General features: G+C 62.6%; 1 protein-coding gene across 1 annotated transcript in view; it reads right to left on the reverse strand.

The window, feature by feature from the left end:
* Window positions 1–539: 539 nt before the first annotated feature.
* Window positions 540–875, reverse strand: part of TMEM115 (transmembrane protein 115) — a gene marked incomplete at both ends in the record, with an annotated part of 646 nt that continues 310 nt past the window's right edge. The window contains one exon of the mRNA XM_010161263.1: window positions 540–869. Within this exon, the coding sequence (XP_010159565.1) occupies window positions 540–869 (330 nt within the window). The remainder of the gene's footprint in view (window positions 870–875) is intronic.

The raw sequence follows: 875 nt of genomic DNA on the forward strand, positions 1-875 counted from the left end.
CTGGACTGGCCCGCAGAAACCCACCCAGCTCCCAGACTACAGTGGCAGAGTTCTCATGCCACGTGGTGCACTCGGAAGCTGTCAGACGGCACACGGGTCGCTCCGGAACAGGGGAAGAAAGGCATAAAACAGGGCAGGGGAAAGCGAAGGGCCAACGCCTTGTCCAACCCTTCCAGTCAGGTCTGGGGAAGGCCAACGCTGGGCGTGCGGGAGGGCTGGCACACGGGGCTGACTCAGCACCTTCCCCTGGGCCATGACGACGGGTGCGGGGCTACTGTGAGCCGAGGGCTGACAGCTCCTCAGGCAGCTGCCATCCCCCTTCTATAGTGAAACTTGGCCCCAAACACCGCCTGCCCCTTCCCCAGTTCCTCCTGCACACTTCCACTGGCCACTCCGCGTTTGGAAGAATGGGACAATGTCCCACCAGCGCCTGCCAAACGCTCCGCACTACCTCTGTGGGCAGGAGGGTGGTCTCCAGCAGACTCTCTGGAGAACAGCACCCGGCCCCCACTCCTCCTCGTCTGGATTTTAAACCTGACCCTCGCTGCCCGTAAACACGATCCCCGTGGAAGCGGGGCGAGCGGTACCTTCTCCTCTCGGCGTCCTGGGGGTCCGTCCCCGGCAGGCTGATGGTGATGGACGACGGGGCGCCCACGTCGTAGCGTTTGACCGTCTTGCGGCAGACCTTCACCTTCACCAGGACGCCGTGCACCAGGTTGGCTACCAGACCCACCACGGGCTGCAGGATCTCGGGGAAGAAAGTGGCGAAGGCAAAATGATCGGACATGTCTCCACGGCCTCTACTGTGCCGCTGGTAGAAACGGAGATAGATCCAGCTGGAGAGGAGCCCGAAGCCATACGAGGCCAGTACATTG

Source organism: Eurypyga helias, unplaced genomic scaffold, assembly GCF_000690775.1.
Source record: "Eurypyga helias isolate BGI_N326 unplaced genomic scaffold, ASM69077v1 scaffold28761, whole genome shotgun sequence".
In the NCBI taxonomy this organism is placed as follows: Eukaryota; Metazoa; Chordata; class Aves; order Eurypygiformes; family Eurypygidae; genus Eurypyga; species Eurypyga helias.